Source organism: Gopherus evgoodei, chromosome 5 (genome assembly GCF_007399415.2).
Source record: "Gopherus evgoodei ecotype Sinaloan lineage chromosome 5, rGopEvg1_v1.p, whole genome shotgun sequence".
NCBI lineage: Eukaryota > Metazoa > Chordata > Testudines > Testudinidae > Gopherus > Gopherus evgoodei.
Window position 1 is genome coordinate 27,781,495 of NC_044326.1, and position 20,421 is coordinate 27,801,915.

The 20,421-nt window shown below is 41.3% G+C and overlaps 1 protein-coding gene across 1 annotated transcript in view; it reads right to left on the reverse strand.

Moving 5' to 3' along the window:
* SLC2A9 (solute carrier family 2 member 9) overlaps positions 1 to 20,421 on the reverse strand; it is a 231,455-nt gene that overhangs the window by 134,095 nt on the left and 76,939 nt on the right. The window contains 3 exon segments of the mRNA XM_030563908.1: positions 3,523 to 3,668; positions 4,732 to 4,856; positions 10,831 to 10,991. Of these exon segments, the coding sequence (XP_030419768.1) occupies positions 3,523 to 3,668; positions 4,732 to 4,856; positions 10,831 to 10,991 (432 nt within the window).

The following is a 20,421-nucleotide window of genomic DNA, read 5'->3' on the forward strand; positions in this document are numbered from 1 at the left end:
AATTAGGATGTTATTAAATTAAGACATTGGCACTGGCAGAATTTGCTTTGCAGTAACAATAAGAACAACAAGGAGTCTGGTGGCACCTTAAAGACTAACAGATTTATTTGGGCATAAGCTTTCGTGGGTAAAATAAGTGTTTTTTTTACCCATTAAAGCTTATGCCCAAAAAAATCTGTTTGCCCTTAAGGTGCCACCGGACTCCTCATTGTTTTTGTGGCTATAGACTAACACGGCTACCCCTCTGATACTTAATAACTACCATGAAAGCTTGATCTTTTCCAAAACACAATGTACAGCCTGTGGAAATATTGACCACATTTCAAATGCTGTGTAAATACTTTACAATCAAATTAAAGGGGAAAAAAATAAAGCAAGGTGACAACCATTTGATAGGCATCTTTCACATCCTAAACGAATAGAAGTCATAATATGAACCTATAGGGAAGCGGATGTCTTTAAACTAGAGTGAGTTTGCAAATATCTTGCACCTGCTTTTGAGAGGCAACTTGAACAAACAACAGTACTTTGAGAATACTGTTTAAGAGACTTTATGCTGCAAGCGATGTTTCTTTAGGAAACGGATGTGGAGCGCCTTTGAAAATACAAAAGACTCAAAAGGAACATACAGTAAGATATAGGTTTGACATTTCATAGCTTCTACAGAAAAGAATTCATAACACAATGCATGCAGCAATTCCACAGTTACTCCTAGTTCCACCGCCTTTACACATGTGAAACTCCCATTGACTTCAACGGGAACAGCACACATGTAAAAGCTGGAGGAGAGTAAAATCAACCACTGAAATCAATGGAAATCTTGACATAGACCTCAATAGGTATGTCTACACTACAAATGGGAGCGTGCCTCTCAGGCTGGATGGACAGACACGTGCCAGGCCCACTTGAGCTAGTGCACTAAAAAGAGCACTGTGGACATTGAAAAACAGCAACAGCTTGGGCTCCCCACCAGAGGCTGGACCCTCCCGACCCTCTGTGGGGACTTTGACATCATTTCTGAGACAACATCCAAAATTTGTTGCCTAATAAATCTGGTCTTTAACTTAAGGGCAAATTGAGTCATAGTATTATCCTTCGGAGGTATTTAAAAGATAATTTAAGACCAGAATGAAGAAGGGGAGAATAGAGGAGTGTTGCCCATCAGTGCAACCATGTAAGAACAGTGATATATAAGTCCTGAAGTGGATTGAAGCAGACATTTACAGGGAACTTGACATTTCGGTATGTGAGGGACATGTTCTCCTCATTCCTCAAGCGATGGCTGCTATGGATCAGTCTGTTAGAGCGAGTTCTTAGTTCAGGTGTCACTGTAACAGGATTGCTCTGTGCATTTTCCACACCCCGCTTGAAAGTGAATCTCTGTAGGAAAAGCATTGCCAGGTGGCCGGACCAGTATAAGCATCAGCTTCCTGTGTTCAGAGTAATGGTGACATCAAGCGATCACTAGGATAATCTCAGCTACTCAAGGAGTTATCCTAGCTATAACACAGAGGTGGGCAAACTACGGCCCGCAGGCCACATCTGGCCCAAAGGAGCCTCTTGCCCGGCCTCTGAGCTCCTGGCCCGGGAGGCTAGCCCCTGACCACTCCCCTGCTGTTCCCCCTCCCCCACAGCCTCTGCTCACTGCACCACAGGTGCCATGCTGGGAGCTCCTGGGGCATTGCACCTGCACAGCCCGGCCTGACCTGGTGCCCTGTGCTCCACAGTGGCGACAGCGTGGCTGGCTCCAGCCGGACAGCATGGCTGTAGCGCCACCATTGCTCCAGGCAGCACGGTAAGGGAGCAGGGAGAGAGGGGTTGGATTGGCAGGGGAGTTCAGGGTCATGTTCAGGGGCCGGGGTGTGGATAGGGGTCGGGGTGGTCAGAGGGCAGGGAACAGGGGGGTTGGATGGGAGCAGGAGTTCTGGGGGTGTTCAGGGAGCGGGGGGGGGGGGGGGTGGATAAGGCAGTCAGGACAGGGGGAGGGGGTTGGATGGGGCAGCAGGGGGCAGTCAGGGGTGAGGTTCCGAGGTCAGTTCAGGGGACAGGGAAAAGGGGCGGTTGGATGAGGCAGAGGTCCCGGGGCAGCAAGTCAGGAAGGAGAGGGAGGTTTGGATGGGGTAGTGGGGGCAGTTAGGGGTAGAGGGTCCAGGGCAGTCAAGGGACAGAGAGTGGGGGGGTGGATGGGTCAGGTGTCCCAGGGGGCACTGTCACAGGGGAAGAAGCGGGGGGGGGTCGGTTAGGGGGCAGGCCACACCTGGCAGTTTGGGGAGGCACAGCCTCCCTTAACCGGCCCCCCATACAATTTCTGAAACCTGATGGTATCCCTCAGGCCAAAAGTTTGACCACCCCTGCTATAACAGGTCAGCGTGGATATTCTCATCGAGCAGTCCTCCAGAAGTAGCCATGCCTTTTCTCTACTAGTCTATGAGTATGGCTATATTACAAGCAACATTAAAATCACCCAGTAAGAAGATTTATATTAGAAACACTGTCACTCTATTCAAGGTCATGCGGTATTCTCTTTGTCAGTTTTATTTATCTACATTTTTAGAAGTCATTTAGAAAACAGTTATTGAAAAACTCTAGGCACCTTTTTCGTATCTGAAGAAATACAAACAAGGTAACCAATACTAGGAAAATCCAGCAATTTCCCATCAGGAAAAGAAACCCTTACTCTAGCCACTTGGGCTGTTTAATCTGCTGTTGTCAGACAGGAGACCTCTTTCATAACTATTTTCTTCACAATGACTCCTGCATATCTAAAATGACAGACTACCTAAGGCCACACTCTTCCACTTCATTAATAACTGCTTTAAATGTAGGCCCTCCAAATCAGGACTGGGAAACTTAAGTGGGGCTGCATGGGTCTTCTGCTGCTGCGCATGCTGTAACCATTCTGAGGAGAATTATTTTTTATATTTAAATAATAAAAAGGAGCCTACACAAGGCTCTAGGTGCTCTAACATATAAATCAGTAGTGCAACAAAAACGCAGCAGCATTATAACAAACATTCAAACAGCAACTCAGCTAGGCAGCCTCCTACAAAAAACACTCTCACTCCTTCATCACCCTGGGAAGGATATCCTCAGCCCTCTCTTAAAACCCTATCAAACAGGGCAGCAATGATGGGTAGATCACCAAAGTTGGGCTGCCTTCCGATCAACACAGGGAACAAGTTCCCGAGTCCTGGAGTCCTCTCAGAGAATGCTATGGCAGCTGCCTCTTTTTTATAGCAAGGGGGATCCAGTTCAAATACCTTTGCTGACTGCAACAGCGGGCAGTATAAACAGACTCTAGTCTCTAGGGCGGCCATACCTGCTTCTCTCATGATAATTAAGTACATACACATCACACACACAAACGTTAAGAAGAAAAAGACTTGGAAGACATTGCTTTCTAAAATGGTTCTATGTAAACCACAGTAGTGTGGTTTTCTACCTACAGAAGGAACAGTCACATTTCTCAATGTCACTCTTTAAATGCAATATACAGTAGGACAACATCCACCAAGTACTTACATTTCCAAATATTTCTGGTAGCCCCAAAACCTGAGCAGTGAAAACGCCAATACAGATGAAGATTGCTGTGACCTGTCCCAGAGCACCCCGGATCTCCTTAGGTGAGATTTCACTCAAATAGATGGGAAGGGCACTGAGAGAGACACCTGTGAAAGAAGGGAACAGCAGAGAAATTTCTTTAAGTACAATTGACTTTACCACTGAACCAGTAAATGAGCAAAAATTTATTTAGAAAAGTTTGAATACCAATCTCAGACACCAGCATGATGAGAATGGCATAAGAACCTACACAGAACAGAACAGAATCTATGCATGTGTGTGCATGCACATACATTATTATCCTGGTATCATCTAATCACCAAGGGGGCCAATAGTTCCAATTACATATCTGAAATGATGCACGCTGGTCAGGAATGTGTAATGGTTCACAATGGAAGTCTCTTGTCACTTCATCAATAGTCTGGACACGGGTAAATAAGAAAAATCCAACACCCTGATTTGGCAATATGTCAACTAGACAATATTAAATACAACATGTTTACACTATAGAATGCATCTTTGTTGTACCAGCAGAGAGAGATATGTTCCCCCTAAACATGCTTATAATTCTGATGGACTTTTAGAGCATGCAAGAATTAGAGAGGAGAACACACCCCAAATGTGGGGAAATAAAAAAAAGTCAGCTTAAAACCACCTTAGTCCAGCAGACCAACATTGGTATAAGGTACCAATTTGTACGTGAATAAGACACGTATCTTCAAGACTACAGTAATTAGTTCTTACAAACAAGATAACCTGCTAAATTATTTTGATCGAAGTGGTGGTTCCACATGGTATTTTAAGAGTTGGAAAACATTACAAATGGATAGCCATGTTCTATGCCTTCAGTCTTATCTTATGCATATCAATCTGGCATCTAGCAACACCAAAATGCAAATAGTAAGCAGCTTTAAAAGACAGTCCAGTTCTCCTACCCAAAGGGTTTCTGTTTTGCGAAGACAGACATTCTGTACAAAAGAGAATTTGCTGTCATGGTTAATATCCATTTATGTTTCTTCATTAAGGATCAGATTCTGCCATCCTTACTCATACTGATTGTTTCCATTGAATTCAGTGGGATTATGCATAGAAATCACTCCTCAATGTAAGGGTGGCACAGGATGCCCAGTATAAACTGTAAGTGTATGTACAGCATAACATAAAGCTTACCTGCATCAATACCCATCACAATGCGGCCCAATAAGAGCATTTCAAATGATCCTGCTAACTGACAGAGAGCCATCAACAATGCAGCCATAACTGCAAATACATTATTGATCAGCAATGTATGTTTTCTGAAAGGAAATATATGTGTTACATTATATTAAATTGCACATAACATACATTTACTAAATAGCTAAATGTATATAAAATTGCAAATAAATAAAACACAGTTCTTAACAAACACAGGTTCATACATGTTCAGCATTACAGAAAGAGTTTACAAAAAACAGCAGCTAAAGATATCTGCTATAGAATAAATATAACCACTGTCACAAGATAAAGGTCCAAATCTCAAAGGCGTGAAGATTTTGCTTTCTTATGCTTCCCAAGAGCAAGACAAGATATACTTAAGATTAGCATGTTCTGGAAAGCTGGATATATGTAGCAGCGTGACTGTTTCGAATTGTAAAAAAAATAGGATATACTGTACTTCAAATTTCAATAGGCTGAAAAAGATTGTAAATACCATGCAAGGTTCTACCAAGTTTTCAACAATCAGTGTTTGGAAAACCTCAGTATGTACTGGTATGCAATATGGCCAAACTCCAATTCTTGATAACAGAATGGAAATCTGAAAAACTCCATGGATGTCACCAGATTTATAATGTTGTAACTGAAAGCAAAATTTGTCCCTAATTCTGATATTACAGGTATATAAAAGGAAAGTGCATGGACAGCTACCCAATTCCACCTATTTTTCCAAATTCACTATCACTGGATGAAATAACTAAGTAGTAGTTAAAATGAAAGAAACTACTTATCCACATTTCCAAAACCAAGTCTGAAAAAAAATCCCACTCTCTGCCTTTCCTCTAGCACAACAAAAGCCATATATGTTTATCATTTAAATATAGTTTATCCATATTATTCTTCGCTGCCCATGCACTCTCTTTCCATATCTTTTGAGTTGTGAATCAAAACACCATGATCTCTCTCAGCCTATAGAAGTGGCAGCATGAAGAATTTCCTGGATCTTTTGACTCTTTGCTTCACTTACTTCCCTGTGGTTACAAGGTCAGATTTTGCCACACATGTGTAACAAAAATGTTGAAAATATGAAATCAATAGCTCTACCGAGATTAATCCTGCAATGATTGTTCCCTGCTGAAGGATTAAATATAAAAGCCCTCCCAAAGCTGAGATAATCACTACCACCTGACTGGATGTCTCCATCACCTACTGTCTCAAAGTAAAAAGGCTGCAAATGGCTTCTTTTTCTCGAAGATAGATACATAAGAAATGGATTGGCAGGGCTCGCCAACCCTTAGGATAGTGATTAATTGAAAGGGTTCAGGGTATGTCTACACTGCAAAGAAAACCTATGGTGCCAAGTCACAGAGCCCAGGGCAAGTGACTCATACTCGCAGAGTTATAGCAGAGAAATAAATTTTAGGGAGGGAAAGGAATTATTTAAGTTTAGTACTAATGTGGACACAAGAACAAATGGATACAAACTGGACACTAGGAAGTTTAAACTTGAAATTAGCTGAAGGTTTCTAACCATTAGAAGTGAAATTCAGGAACAGCCTTCCAAGGGGAGTAGTGGGGGCAAAAGACACATCTGGCTTAAGACTAAGCTTGATAAGTTTATGGAGGGGATGGTATGATGGGGATAGCCTAATTTTAGCAATTAATTTGGCAACTGATCTTTGATTATCAGCCGGTAAGTATGCACAGTGGTCGTGATGGGATGTTAGATGCAGTGGGATCTGATTACTACAGAGAATTCTTTCCTGGGTGCTGGCTGATGAGTCTTGCTCACATGCTCAGGGTCTAACTGATTGCCATATTTGGAGTCAGGAAGGAATTTCCCTCAGGTCAGATTGGCAGAGGCCCGGAGGTTTTTCGCCTTCCTCTGCATCATAGGGCACGGGTCACTTGCTGGAGGATTCTCTGCAGCTTGAGGTTTCAAACCACAATTGAGGACTTCAGTAACTCAGACATAGGGGTAGGGGTTTGTTACAGGAGTGGGTGGGTGAGATTCTGTGGCCTGCGTTGTGCAGGAGGTGAGACTAGATGATCATAATGGTCTCTTCTGACCTTAAAGTCTATGCCTCTATGAGAGTTCAGGCTACGGGACCAAAAATAGCAGTGCAGAAGTTCTGGCTCGGGCTGAAGCCCAGTTTCTGAAACCCAGTGAGAGGCTTAGAGCCCAAATGCCTACACTGCTATTTTTAGCCCTGCAACCTAAGTCTCACAAGCCAAGTCCATTGACCCCGACTCTGAGAAAACTAGATAAGTTCATGAAGGACAGGTCCATTAATGGTCATTAGCCAAGATGGTTAGGGATGCAAGCCCATGCTCCAAGTGTCCCTAGCCTCTGGTTGCCAGAAGTTGGGAGTGGACAACAGGGGATGGATTACACCATGGTTGCCTGTTCTGTTCATTCCCTCTGAAGCACCTGGCCATTAGCCACTGTTGGAACAGAGGATACTGGGCTAGATATACTATTGGCCTGACCCAATATGGCCATTTTTATGTTCTCAATGATATAAGCTTTTTTTGCAACAATGGTACACTGTTGACTCACCTCGAGCTTGTGATCCGCTATAACCCCCAGATTCCTTTCTGCAGTACTCCTTCTTAGGCATTCATTTCTTATTTTGTATGGGCGCAATTTAGTGTTCCTTCCTAAGTGGAGTACTTTGCAGTTGTTCTTACTGAATTTCAACCTGTTTACTTCAGACCATTTCTGCAGTTTGCCCAAGCCATTTTGAAAGCACTTACAATCCCTCCCTGCCTGGTCTTCTCCGCAAACTTTATAAGTGTACTTTCTAGGCCATTATCTAAATCATTTATGCAGCTATTGAAGGGAACCGGACCCAGGACCAATCCCCAAGACATCCCATTCAATATGCCCTTCCAGCTTGACTCTGAACCATTTGTAATTACTGTCTGGGAATGGTTTTCCAACCAGTTATGCACCCCCATTATGGCAGCTCCATCTAGGCTATATTTTCCTAGTTTGCTTCTGAGGAGGTATCAAAAGCCTTTTTAAAGTCAAGATATACCACATCTACCACTTCCCCTTATCCACATGGCTTGTCACCCTGTCAAAGAAAGCTAGTATGTTGGTTTGACTGATTTGTTCTTAACAAATCCATGTTGATTGTTACTTATCATCTTCTAGGTGTTTGCAAACTGATTGCTTGATTATTTGTTCCATTATTTTTCTGGGTACTGAAGTTAAGCTGACTAGTCTGTAATTCCCCGGCATGTTCTTATTTCCCTTTTTATAAATATGATGTATATTTGCCCTCTTCCAGTCCTCTGGAATCTCTCCAGTCTTTCATGACTTTTTGAAGATAATCGCTAATGGTTCTCCTCAGTCAGCTCCTTGAGTATTCTAGGATATATTTCATCAGGCCCTGCCGACTCTAAGATATCTAACTTGTCTAAATAATTTCTAACTTGTTCTTTCCCTATTTTAGCCTCAGAGCCTACCTGATTTTCACTGGCATTCACTATGTTAGACATTCGATCGCTACAAACCTTTTTGGTGCAAACTGAAACAAAAAAGGCATTTAGCACTTCCGTCATTTCCACATTTTCTGTTATTATCTTTCCCTCCTCATTAAGGGGTCTACCCTCTCCTTGGTCTTCCTCTTGCTTCTAATGTATTTGTAGAACATTTTCTTGTTAGCCCTTATGTCTTTAGCTAGTTTAATCTCATTTTGTGCCTTGGCCTAATTTTGTCCCTATATGCTTGTGTTGTTTTTTTTTATATTCATCCTTTGTAATTTGACCTATTTTACACTTTTTGTAGATCTCTTTTTTGAAGATCATTGAAGATCTTCTAAGTAAGTCAGGGTGGTCTCTTGCAATACTTCCTACCTTTCCCACGCAGTGAGATCATTTGCTCTTATGCCCTTAATAATGTCTCTGAAAAACTGTCAAGTCTTTCAAACTGTTTTTCCCCTTAGGTTTGCTTCCCATGGGATCTTATCTACCAACTCCCTGAGTTTGCTAAAGTCTGCCTCCTTGAGATCCATTATCTTTATTCTGCCATTTTCCCTCCCACGATTCCTTAGAATCAGGAACTCTATCATTTCATGATCACTTTCACCCAAGGCATTTAGGAGCCCAATCAATGGGACTCAGGCTCCTAAGTCATTCAGATGTTTTTGAAAAGTTTACTCTACTTCTGAGAAATGTAATCTTTAGTCCAGCAACAAATAAATAAATGTTGAGTGCTGTATTTTAAAATAAGAACATTATTTCTGGACAATATGTTGGTCCCCTCTGTCTCACTGTTTTAAGTCAGCATAAATTAAAGTGTGTTTCACTAGTCACACCATCCAGCAGCCTGCATGCACACTGTACTATGCAGAAAGGGCTTTTTAGTGCTCTATCACTGTTTTGGTGCCCTTTTTAGGTACTACAGTTGAATACTAGGACAAGTTTCCGTACCTATCACGAATATTAAGTATCCAAAAGGACTGCAGTGTGAATAGTATTCCTGAAAACTCATTCTTCAATGGCTGTTGAAGGCATAGTTCCTTCCATCCACAAATCCTTATTCTGTGCTCATACAGTAGCTGCATGGCAGAGCCATCAATATGCATTACTTGAATTCTCATATTTTATGGACAGAGTGACAAATCCTTGGAAGTTTAACCCCATAGCCTAGGAATGTGATCTGCTTCTATCAAAATGGCATTTGTGCAACTGCCTGTTTACTCACCACAGCATTTCAATAAATCTCAGCAATCTGCACACTTGTTAATCACAAAAATGCCTCTCCACTTTTCAGCAAAAAATGTAAGAGACTTGCTGTGGTGAGCTCTCATGTTTGACATTTTTAAAAATACATTGCAGAACATTCACTGACACTTTTTGAATGAAGTTTTTGATTGTGAGATGGAGAATTTGGGAAGGGTGTGAACTGATGAGTTGGGGAGGATGCTGAGAAATGAGTAGTTAAATTGAGAGGAAAGATCATATAAATATAAATATTGGTGAACTGATGGGAGGGAAGGCACAGAATTGGTGAATTACTGGAGGTGGGGAAGGGAAACAGTGGAAAAAGGGTTTGGAGGGCTAGAGAATAGATATTTGCTGTGTGAATGTAGGAATAACCACAGAACATACTGTGTAAGCTCAAAAATGGGGAAGAAAAAGGAGAGAAACGGCTTGGGTGTAGAAAAGGGAAGTAGAGGAGACAGACGATTTGCAGTAAGTGGAAATTGGATTGTAGGGGAGTAGGGGGTAGAGTAAGACAAGGGAGAAAGTTAGAATCAAAAAGAAGGAGGTAAGGAAGTAGGAAAATAAAGACCAAAAGACTAGAGGAAGCAGAATGATGGGGGGGGGCGGATGATGTTTTTATACATGTCTATGTCTGTGGTGACATTTAGTAGAACCTAATTTGCTAGTAGTAAGTCATTCTGTGAGTCATCTTAAAGAATTTAAAGAAATATTCAGGAGACTTTCTTTTAAAAAAATATTCTAAAGTTACTTTTTTAACCCTTAAAACCCCTCTAGAATATGAGAAATAATATTTTGGTGCAAGGACACCACTCAAATCCTCTCATTTAAGATTTTACTGCCTCCCTCACAGTTTCCCAAACTCCCCACTTCTCTTTGTAGCTAACTTCAGACCTGAAGCCACTCCTGGATATGACTGTGGCGTAAGCTGCACAGTAAAGCAGAAATCTGCCAATGCAAGTATTCTGCTTTACAGTAGCCATGGAATTTAGGAATACATGTTACACCTGGTCATTGTTTACCCAGGTACAACCCTGAACAATGGCCCTACGAAACTCAAACTGCATACTACTCCAAAAGAGACAGCCCTTTGATTCAACTACCACCTCTGGTGAATGCTACAAATTTGGAGTTATAAACAATAATAATGGTAAGCTTTTCCTTGTCTCCTGTAGGGCAGCACCACCAGATCATATAAAATTTAGAAGCTATCCAATGTAGTTTTCCTAATTTGAAGGTCTTTAAACTGAGAAGGAAATTCATTATGTTAGAAAATATTTTTATTGATGCTATAAAAAGGGTAAATAAGATGCCAAGTTCAGAGCTTTGTAATGTACCTACCGGCCAAAGAACTTCACAATTGGTGTGGTAATTATTGCACCCACCAGTCCACCAATGGAGAAAATAGACACCGTTATAGACCAGAGGAGCGTAAGAGTTCCTTCATCTATTACGCGGCCGTATCTTCTTTCCCAACTTTCATTGTAAAACCTCTTGATATACTGAAAGTAAAGAGATAATAATGGTATGTGTGAAAGCAGCTTACTTGATGAGTAAGGACACTAACATAATCAATCATGATTTAAACAATGGCAAAATAGTAGCTTGCTGTATAGAAGCTTCTTGAATAGACATCTGTGACATCCATCTTTAATTGTTTTCTCCTTAATGCTGAATGATTTGGAATAGACTCATAGACTCTAGGACTGGAAGGGACCTCGAGAGGTCATCGAGTCCAGTCCCCTGCCCTCATGGCAGGACCAAATACTGTCTAGACCATTCCTAATAGACATTTATCTAACCTATTCTTAAATATCTCCAGAGATGGAGATTCCATAACTTCCCTAGGCAATCTATTACAGTGTTTAACTACCCTGACAGTTAGGAACTTTTTCCTAATGTCCAACCTAAATCTCCCTTGCTGCAGTTTAAGCCCATTGCTTCTTGTTCTATCATTGGAGGCTAAGGTGAACAAGTTTTCTCCCTCCTCCTGACGACACCCTTTTAGATACCTGAAAACTGCTATCATGTCCCCTCTCAGTCTTCTCTTTTCCAAACTAAACAAACCCAATTCCTTCAGCCTTCCTTCATACATCATGTTCTCAAGACCTTTAATCATTCTTGTTGCTCTTCTCTGGACCCTCTCCAATTTCTCCACATCTTTCTTGAAATGCGGTGCCCAGAACTGGACACAATACTCCAGTTGAGGCCTAACCAGCGCAGAGTAAGGCGGAAGAATGACTTCTCGTGTCTTGTTTACAACACACCTGTTAATGCATCCCATATGTAAATTCAATCATTAGTGTTACAGGTTGAGTTATACATTGTTATGAGTTGGGTGTAGCTGCTGCCATACATTCAGGATAAACATTAAGAAGCCATTGTGAAGAAGTGGCTGAACCAACAGCAGTACCACTCAACACTCAGGCCTGGTCTAAACTACGCGTTTAAACTGATTTTAGCAGCGTTAAACCAATTTAACGCTGTACCCATCCACACTACGAGGCCTTTTATATTGATATAAAGGGCTCTTTAAATTGGTTTCTGTACTCCTCCCCGATGAGAGGAGTAGCGCTGAAATCGGTATTACCATATCGGATTAGGCTTAGTGTAGCCGCAAATCGACGGTATTGGCCTCCAGGAGGTATCCCACAGTGCACCATTGTGACCGCTCTGGACAGCAATCTGAACTTGGATGCAGTGGCCAGGTAAACAGGAAAAGCCTCACGAAATTTTAATTTTCATTTCTTGTTTGCCCAGCGTAGAGCTCTGATCAGCACGGGTGGCAATGCAGTCCCAAATCCAAAAAGAGCTCCAGCATGGACCGTATGGGAGATACTGAATCTGATTGCTGTATGGGGAGACAAATCTGTTCTATCAAAGCTCCGTTACAGAAGACGAAATGCCAAAGCGTTTGAAAAAAAAATCTACAGGTTACATAGTGCTGCGTGACAAGCGTAACGGGAAGCCAGAGACTCAAATGGATGCTCATGGAGGAAGGGAGGGGGTACTGAGGACTCCAGCTATCCCACAGTCCACAGCAGTCTCCAAAAAGTATTTGCATTCTTGGCTGAGCTCCCAATGCCTGTAGGTTCAAACACATTGTCCGGCGTGATTCAGGGAATAGCTCGTCAATTTACCCCCCCCCCCATGAAAGAAAAGGGAAAGAAATCATTTCTTGACTTCTTTCAATGTCACCCTATGTCTACTGAATGCTGCTGGTAGATGCGATGCTGCAGCAGTGAAGAGCAGTATCCGCTCCTCTCCCCTCCTCGGTGGCAGACGGTGCAGTAGGACTGGTAACTGTCCTTCTTATCAACCCGTGAGTGCTCCTGGCTGGCTTCAGGTGAGGCTGGCTGGGGGCGCCTGGGTGAAAATAGGAATGACTCCCGGTCATTCCCAGTAGATGGTACAGAACGGCTGGTAACCGTCTTCATCATAGCAACGGGGGGCTGAGCTTCAATCAGCCCCCTCCCTTTCATGTGAAAAGAAAAGATTCTGTACTGCCTGGACTATCATAGCAGTGGGATGCTGGGCTCCTCTCCCCCACATTGCTTAATGTCCAGCCTGGACTATCATAGCACCGGGAGGCTGCCTCCCCCTCATTTTATGTCACTAAAAACTCGGTGTTTCTTATTCCTGCATTCTTTATTACTTCATGACACAAATGGGGGAGGGGACACTGCCACGGTAGCCCAGGAAGGTTGGGGGAGAAGGGAAGCAACGGGTGGGGTTGTTGCAGGGGCACCCCCCGTGAATGGCACGTAGCTCCATTTCAGCGGGATCTGACACAGAGCAGCTGTACTCTCTGATACGCTGCTTCTTTAGTACATTTGCCCCATATTCTAGGTAGGACTGACTCTATTTTTAGAAACCATAAAGGAGGGATTGACTCGGGGAGTCATTCCCAGTTTTGCTTTTGCGCCCCCGGCCAATCTCAGCCAGGAGCACCCATGATAGCAGCAGACAGCACAGAAGGACAGATAACCGTCATCTCATTGCCAAATTACACTGGCAGCAGACGGTACAGAACGACTGGTAACCATCTCTGCTATCATGCAAAAGCAAATGAATGCTGCTGTTTAGCGCTGGAGTATCGCCTCTGTCCGCGGCATCCAGTACACATACGGTGACTCTAAAAAAAAAGCTGAACGGGCTCCATGGTTGCCGTGCTATGACGTCTGCCAGGGCAATCCAGGGAGAAAGGGCGCGAAATGATTGTCTGCCGTTGCTTTCCCGGAGGAAGGAATGACTGACGACATTTACCCAGAACCACCCGCGACAATGTTTTGCCCCATCAGCCACTGGCTCTCAATCCAGAATTCTAAGGGGCGGGGGAGACTGCGGGAACTATGGGATAGCTATGGAATAGCTACCCACAGTGCAACGCTCTGGAAATCGATGCTAGCCTCGGACCATGGACACACACAGCCAAATTAATGTGCTTAGTGTGGCCGCGTGCACTCGACTTTATACAATCTGTTTTATAAAACCGGTTTATGTAAAATTGGAATAATCTCATAGTGTAGACATACCCACAGGCACATGAAAAAGCTTGAGTCGATGCTGACCCAGGCACCGGAGATGGAGACAGAGCAGAGATAGAAAGTGAAGCCACAGTAACAGAAAGCTGGAATGTGGTTGTGAGAGAAAATTAAAAGAAAAAGATTTTGGGGTATGGAGCACTGGCAGGAAAGGCAGGCGTGGAACACCAGACACAGAAATTATCTCCTGCTATTTGGTTCCTACTACAGCCAGAGAAAAAAGACTTTCTACATTTTTTATGAATAAGCAAAATTGAATCAAAGAATTGAATTGCACCACCAATTTCTCCTCCTAAGTGGAACAACCTTTAAGACCCCAAATGATGGCTATCCATTTGGGTCAAAAGGGGTATCATTATTATCTATACTGCAGTAGCAGCTACAGCCCATTGTGCCAGGCACTATACAAATATATAACAAAAAAAATGGTCCCTGCCTCAGAGAGGTTACAATCTAAATTCACAGTAAAATGCTGTTAATATTGTATTGTAGTATCCTTATATTAGGAACAAGTAGTTTTTCTGAATATTCCATAGGTCTCTACCGAAAACAATTTTAAAATAGAAAAACTGCAAGGGAAAGGAAGAGAAGAAAAAGGGCAACAAAGGCAGAAGAAGAAAAGATGTTACTTGTAGAGAGAGAGAGGTGGGAGATTGGGGAGGAAGAGAAACTCAAGAGAAAAACAAGAAATGAGATGCCAACAGAACATGATGTCTAGCTTGCCTTGGCTCACAAAATAGAACTTCAAAAGCAGAAGGGTGAAACAGGGATGATTTCTGTTTTAATCCCCCCCCCCCCCGCAAATTCTGTAACTGATGATTATGAGAATATTTTATATTGATGCTTTTTATTGGTATGTGCACATGCACAGTACATGAAACACTTTTCAGTATTTCTCAATTACTGATTTTTAGTTTGCTTTATCAACAGGAGTCACCCCCTTTTTCCGTTCTGTCTTTTTGCTATTCAGTTTCTTAGAAAAACAAGCAAGACAAATTCATCACCACCATTCTCCCCACTACCCACACCCCCCCCCCAAATGGGGTGAAAAACTAAAGGAAATATTTGAAAATTTACAAAAGGACAGTGTTATTGTCTTCGCCAAACAGCTGTTACAAAAAATAAAAGAATAATGAAAGGAGATTTAAATTTGACACATGGTAGTAATATATAAAAATTATGTCAGGTGTTAAGGTGTGATAATTAGAGCTGTGCTGAGAACAGAAATTCCATTTTGAGGAGAATTTCAAAACTTCAAAATTTATTTTCATTCCGATTTGAAATTAAACTCTGAAATTTTAAAATTCTTCATGAAAGAAAACTTGTTTCTGCTCAACTGAAACATTTTGAATTATAATTTTAGAAATGTTTATATTTCATAATAGAAACAATTTTATTATAATTTTTATATTATATAATGTAGCATAAGTATATAATACACAATTTTAAAATTTCAGAAAAAAATCAAAATATGTTATTCTGAAAAATGTCAACGTGGGACTTTTCAGCGTTGTCAGAACTCTCTTCCCCCACTCCCCAACTTTAGTATCCAAAATGAAGTTTTTGTGGAATCAATATGATTTCACAACGTATTTCAACTTTGATGGAACTACACTTTCTGACTGAAAATGGTTGTATCAAAGTTCTTCAGACCAGCTCTAGTGATAATTTTTAATGTACAAAAATGGCATCTAGTCCTTCCTATTCATGCAAGCTATCCAGCAACATCAACTGATTTCAGGGGTAAAGAGGTTCTTTCATGTATCCTAGGCCAGCTCCTGAGAAGGACTGAGAACTTGTAAGTCCCAGTGGAGTCAAAAAGGTCTAGGGGTGTAACAGAATGTACCCATGTCCATATCCTACACACTATTGTAATACTTTTTGTATAAGGTCTGCCTTTGTACGGTATCATTTGAAAACTCTTAAGTTTCTGGTCCGTATTGTCCTGGTAAAATATGTGTAGCAACGTCGTGTGTGAAGTTATAAGATTCCCTTGTATGGTATTATTAACACATGTTCCAAACCCAGCCCAAACAGAAGCTGGCAAACTTCTCTGTCCTAAACAAAGGAATCTATGCTCTGATTCATTTGCATTTAAGCAGTGAACAGCAGGAAGAGAAGACAACGGAAGTTCAAATAAGTGAAAACCATCAGGGAATATCCTTCCACATAGACACTTTGGCTCTTGGTTCTCAGCTGGGAAAGGTTGTTCAAGAGGGGAACTGAAACTATCAAAAGAAGGGACAAACACTTCGAGATACTCCCCCGCCCATTGATTCACTGCACCTAAAGGGACAAAGTCAGCAGCCATTAGACTGGAGAAGAGGTCCTAACCTAAGAAGTTTAGTCAGTAAGACTGCTGAAAGCATATGGTGAGAACATTTTGCTTTGAATTTAACATAGGCTGTTAAGATAGGCACCAGTTGTGTTTTACCTTTATTTTTCTTGTAACCATTTTAAAAAAAGTTATGATGCATTACTTGTAGTCACTTAAAATCTCTCTCTTGGTAGTTAATAAACTTGTTTTATTGTTTTATCTAATCCAGTGTGTTTAAACTGAAGTGTCTGGAAAACTACATTTGGGGTGGCAAGTTGTGAGAATATTATTGGGGGGGTGCTGGGGTCACCTTGAACTATAGCCAAAGCTGGTGAGAGCCAGAGTGTAATCCAAGTGTGACTAGCAGGCTGCAGTTACACACCGACATTCAGGGTATGACTTGCACATTGAAAGGCTGTGAGCAGCCCAACTGGAAGCTGCTTCAACCAAAGCATTGTAAAACACCCATAATTGCTAAGCAGGGAGGACACAACCACTCAGTAGTCTGGATTGTACCATGGTATGTCACAAGCAGGGGCCCAGCAACTCCCAGGGCCAGGCTATTTGTGAGTGCCAGCTGCATCTAAAAAGGAGTGCATTTTGAGCCTGGACCAAAACCCATTGACGTGAATGGGTATCTTTACATTGACTTTAATGGGATTTGCTGCAAATACACAAATGAAAAAGGTCATAAATATCTGAATAATAATGGATTCCTAGACCTTGCTTCGGTAAGGGTGAGGGTAAGTGGAAGTTGCCAGGCATGGGGGCAGGTATCACAGGGACAGTAGAAGTTAATCTGATTAAATGGAATGGAAATAAATTATAAAAATGAAAAAAAAAAAAAAGACGGGACTGTGAAGAAGGAAAGTATGTTGTATTTATTTATTGGGAGTTCAGCACGCCTTGGGATTCTGCATCTGAAAAAATGACGGCATGAGCCCTAATGTACAGTAGCTGTAAGGAAAGCTGAAATGTATTTCTGGTTCATTAAAAGGATATTCAAAACAGTGAGGCAACATAATTATAATTATGCAATAAATTTACAATTTTCAAAGGGTAGATGATCCATTTATTATCTTATAGCACATAATATAACCCCAAGTGCCTACCCTGAAAACTAACTAAATGCCAAATCTCCTGCACAAAGAATGTATGAGGAATGCTTTCTCTCTCTTCGCATCAACGCTAATTGTGTTATTTCCACTGCTTGAAGGATGTATTTTTTAAAAAAGCTATGAAATGACACCAAGAAATTGCTACACAGCTGGAATCCAGTTGCCCTCTGGCATTTTTACCATTTGAATGTTCCATTCTGACTCATACATAACTTGTCATAAAATTTGCCTCAGTTTTTTTGAGTGACTATAAAAGTCACAGAAATAGAACATTTTCTGAGTGAAGGCCTAGGGTATAACTCACCATGACATAAAAAAGTCATTACTGTTACACTTTACATTTTGCAGTTTAGGTTGAACTCAGGGTCATGGACCTGTTTGCAAATGGTCTATTTTTCATTATTTTCAAGGTCAATCTTTTAAAACTTGGGTGAGAAATCAGGCCTCTAAAGGTAAATTTAAATGCTGCAGTAAGTGTCCTCATTTTCAGAGGTGCTGAGCACTCACCAATTATAAAGGTAAATTATACCAGTATAGCTAAACCAATGTAGTTATATCAGTAAAATTCCACATAGGGACATCGTTATTCCAGATCTAGTAAGGGAAAGCCTATGTTGTTGCATGGGTGTGGCAGCTGGACCAAGAAATCCATCATCTGTACAGTCTCTCGCAAACAACCAATAAAACTATTGCATGCAAATTAGCCCCAGACCAAGGGTGGTGATTGATTGAGTTACTTCTAATATCTATGCCATGAAGAGTGCTAGAGCATTGTGATATTAGAAGTATACCAGATAGTTGTAATTCATGAAGTTAAAATGGACAGTAACAGATTGCAAATCCCAGTGAGGATTCAACCTGCTGATAGATATGCTAAACCAGGGGTCGGCAACCTTTCAGAAGTGGTGTGCCGAGTCTTCATTTAGTCACTCTAATTTAAGGTTTCACGTGCCAGTAATACCGTTTAACGTTCTTAGAAGGTCTCTTTCTATAAATCTATAATATATAACTAAATGATTGTTGAATGTAAATAAGGTTTTTAAAATGTTTAAGAAGCTTTATTTAAAATTAAATAAAATGCAAAGCCCCCCAGACCAGTGGCCAGGACCCAGGCAGTGTGAGTGTCACTGAAAATCAGCTCGTGTGCCACCTTCGGCACCTGTGCCATAGGTTGCATACCCCTGTGCTAAACAAAAAGAGCTCTCAACCACATTTGTGGCAGTTTCCATTGCACTGACTCTACAGACATTCTCAGCTTCCAAGTGACAGACAGAGTGACAATCCGGAAATCTTATCTTAGATAAGAGCGGCTTTATTGTTTGTTTGTTTAACCTAAACACCTTGCAAAATGGCGTAAGCTAAATTGAAAAAAGTGTTCTTATATCTCAGTTTTTAAAAGATGTTATTTTGTCTTAAATGTTTAGAGCTTTTTAACAGAAAGTCTTCATATATTCATGTAAAGAAATAGCAGCTTTAACTTTCCAGGACATTAAAATGTATTCAGAGACACAGCCAAACTCACTGGTATCCATGCTCCACTCTGCCATGGATAGTTCTGAAGCAAAGATGGCAATGATTTTACTGAAGCAAAGATGGCAATGATTTTACTTTAGTGCAGCGGGGACCTCAATCTTTTCCCTACCATGACCCCAAGATAAAACAGAAAAAGATTTTCCGACTCCCCCTCCCATTTAGCTGTAAAGAAAAGAAGAGAGTCACAGCCACTTTTGGATCTGTTTGTAATGCCCTGATTGAGAACTAATGCTAGAAAGTAACCTCTCCACTGCCAAAGGACAGTTCCATAGAAGAAAAGCTGATACTATGTATCAGATGGGAGTGTTATTTTCTAGTTACCCAGGGCCGGGGGAGAGACAGAGAGAGAGAGAGAGAGAGAGAGAGAGATCAGACATTCAATAAATGCTACTATTTGAGAGAACCTCTAAAATTGGAATGCAACAGCAGAGGTCAATTTTTGCCCCCTAAACAGTGTAACTGATAAGAGACTTTTTATAGTAAAATCTACTAGTAGGCTAATAACCCATCTATCTGTCTAGGTATTCCTAGATTCATAGAGTTTAAGGTCAGGAAGGACCATTAGATCATTCTCATCTGACCTCCTGTATAACGCAGGCCATTAAATGTCACTCAATTACCTGTGTATTGAGCCCAATAACTTTTGTTAGGTTAAAGTATATCTTCCACAAAGGCATCCAGACTTGATCTGGATACAACAAAAGATGGAGAAAGTGCACTTTCACCCCAAAAGGAACTTGAACCCACAATTTCTGTTTTAGGAGGCCAATGCCATACCCATTAGGCTCATATGGACCTCATCACCATTGTATCTGACACAATTATTAGTGGATTCTATTCCCCCTATGAGGTAGGATGGTATTAGCTTCCGCTCTGTAAAATGGAGATGAGGCAAAGGGTAGATTAGGTGATTGTCCAAGGTCATACTGGCAGTCATTATCCAAGCCAGAAACTGAAGCCTGGTCTTTTCCAATCCTGTTGGAAAAATGACAAATCTATCATCCTTCCTTGAAGCCTGATGTCAGGTTTTAGCCTGATGGACATGGAAGTGTCAAAGCTAGAACTTTTACATATAAATAGGATTATAATAGAAATGCCAATAAACACTTAAATTTAGCAGAATTACCAGACGTCAGCTGCTGCTCTTACAGGCAGGATGAAATTTCATAACAAACCTGCACAACTGAATTAGGGATATTTTGTTGATAAACATTAGAATTCTCTAGATGAGTTGTGCTTCTATACATTGAATGAAGGCTGAAATTAATATGAACCTATCAATTCATGCCCTTTATTCCTACGGATGTCTGGACTTGAGAGTCATGAATTCTGTGATTTTCCATTTTTTCCTAAGACACCTATGATGCTTCTTCTTACTGTTCTGAATCCTTGCTGAGTGGCAAAGAAAACCATATTTTCC